General features: G+C 30.4%; 1 protein-coding gene across 1 annotated transcript in view; it reads left to right on the top strand.

The window, feature by feature from the left end:
* KLRF2 (killer cell lectin like receptor F2) overlaps positions 1-1,722 on the top strand; it is a 13,336-nt gene extending 11,614 nt beyond the window's left edge. Inside the window, exons 3-5 of the mRNA XM_023533929.1 lie at positions 344-492; positions 735-850; positions 1,551-1,722. Coding sequence (XP_023389697.1) covers positions 344-492; positions 735-850; positions 1,551-1,722 — 437 coding nt within the window. The remainder of the gene's footprint in view (positions 1-343; positions 493-734; positions 851-1,550) is intronic.
* The last annotated feature ends 555 nt before the right edge of the window (positions 1,723-2,277 follow it).

Raw genomic sequence — 2,277 nt, 5'->3', positions numbered from 1 at the left:
ATTTCATTATCTTATGTAAGAATGAATAAAAACAGTTATTTTAAATAAACCAACAATTCCATTTTGTCAGAATTTATAATATTTTTTCTTCTAATTATGGGGGTCAGAATTCACAAGCTTTGTTCACTTCAACTTGTCACCGAAAACCCTGCCCTCATTTCAGAAAATGCACAGATTAATTAATTAATCTCATTCTTGTTCTGCTAATAGAGCTGCCTTTTAATTATGAAAATTGAGTTGGCAAAAATCTATTTTCCAGTTAATCACATTTGATACTATTTACATTTTCTCAATTAACTACAGATTTTAATTAATTTTTCTTACTTTTTTTTTTTTTTTTTAGGAAATAATTATATGTGTCCAAATCACTGGCTGTTGAACCAAGGGAAGTGTTACAAGTTTTTAATTTCTTCTAAAACTTGGAATGAGAGTCAACATGACTGTATAAATCTCCAGGCACATTTGCTAATGATTCACAATTCTGAGGAGCTGGTGAGGAATCAAAACCGGGAGTTAAGTGCCCAAGGGAAAATTCTAGGTGCAGTTGTAGCAAGTGTAGGTGGTTTATAGTCATTGCCTTTAATGTTCATTAATATATTGTTTATAATTAAAAACCTATTATTTATGAAAAATAATTATTTGCTATTTCATTAATGCTTGGCATAGTGCCTTACTCTACAGATGGCATTGACTTTTTTTTTAATGAATGAATGAATACACTATTTCCTCTGTAGGAATTTATACAGAAGAGTTTAAAACCTGGACGTCTTGCTCGGATTGGACTATCTATGATATCTCCAAGAAAACAATGGATGTGGATAAATGAACACCTTTTTGTAGAACAAAAAATGTAAGTTGTTATTTGAGGGACAGGATGGTGTAATGATGTTGTTTTATTTATAGAAAAGTATTTTTAAGCTTCCTTGATTTCCAAGTCTTTTTATCTTTCTTCCTTCTTTCCTCCCTTCTTCATTAAATTTTTTCTATTCATTTTTCTTCCTACCTCTTCTTTCTCCCTTTCTTCTTTGCTTGCTTTCTTCTTCTTCTTCTTCTTCGTCGTCGTCGTCGCCGCCTTCTTCTTCTTCTTCTTCTTTTTCTTCTTCTTCTTCTTCTTCTTCTTCTTCTTCTTCTTCTTCTTCTTCCTTCTTCCTTCTTCCTTCTTCCTTCTTCCTTCTTCCTTCTTCCTTCTTCCTTCTCCTCTTTTCCTCCTCCTCCTCCTCTTCCTGCTCCTCCTCCTCCTTCTCCTCCTCCTTCTTCTTTAACATTCAGTAATGTTGAGAAATATGGTTAGTATTCATTATGGCACCTGGGAATTATTAATTGTCAAAAGACAAAAAAATTTTTTAAAAATTTAAGCTGACTTGAATGTCATTTAAAATAATTTCAAACAAATACTTTATAGCAGATGCAAAGATAAAATTAACTTATAAATAAAAGCACTCAGAAGATAAAAACATCTCTTGAGCTGAAATCAAAAAGTGTAAATTTAAAATTTTACTCTTAGAAAATTCTCCCAAACTTGTTATCAACTTTTTCACTTGTATGAATAGTGAAGCTTTCCTCACAATGTTCTTGTGTGAACAACATAAGGTTAATGTACTTAAAATTCTTAAGTGTAGTACACGTTTACATGTTCTCTTACGTGCTCTCGTGTTCTTTACATGTTACTCTACAGAGCACCTGAGCTGTGGCAAGCTTGGAGCAAAAAAGAGCATGGAGTAATAGTTCATGCCAGTTTGGATATTTATCTACTCCTAGATACTTCTATTTTCCATTTATCATCATCTTTCATGAATATAAAACTAAAGTATAAAGTAGTAGTCATTTTTTAATCTGTTTTGATTGTAACCTTTGACAAAAATTAGTAAAAAAATGTGTAGGTTCCTTTTCTTTATTTGGAAACCAACGTATTGTTAGAGAAATACGTCTTTTTAAAAGCTTTCATTTAATTATTTAAGGGGAATAGAATGTCATCAAAAAGAAATAAAAGTTTCAACTGGTAATAAAGTATACAAATGTTGTAAGCATAAGATGTCTATTTGAAGTAACGTATAATCTTGTTTTTAATGTGATTCCACAATTTATTCTCCTTTAGTCAAATTTATTTTAAACATTATTATACTGAGAACTGTTTTACTTCCTTAGTTTTCTCACTGAAATTCTATAAAAAAATAAAGTTTGTTTTCTTGTCATTTATTCAAAACTCATTCACATTTCAAAATAAATGCAACAGTTTGTGTCCATTATATAAGTGAGGTAATTATTTAACTTCTTCAA

Source organism: Pteropus vampyrus, unplaced genomic scaffold (assembly GCF_000151845.1).
Source record: "Pteropus vampyrus isolate Shadow unplaced genomic scaffold, Pvam_2.0 Scaffold116, whole genome shotgun sequence".
NCBI lineage: Eukaryota > Metazoa > Chordata > Mammalia > Chiroptera > Pteropodidae > Pteropus > Pteropus vampyrus.
This window is presented reverse-complemented; position numbering and strand designations above follow the sequence as displayed.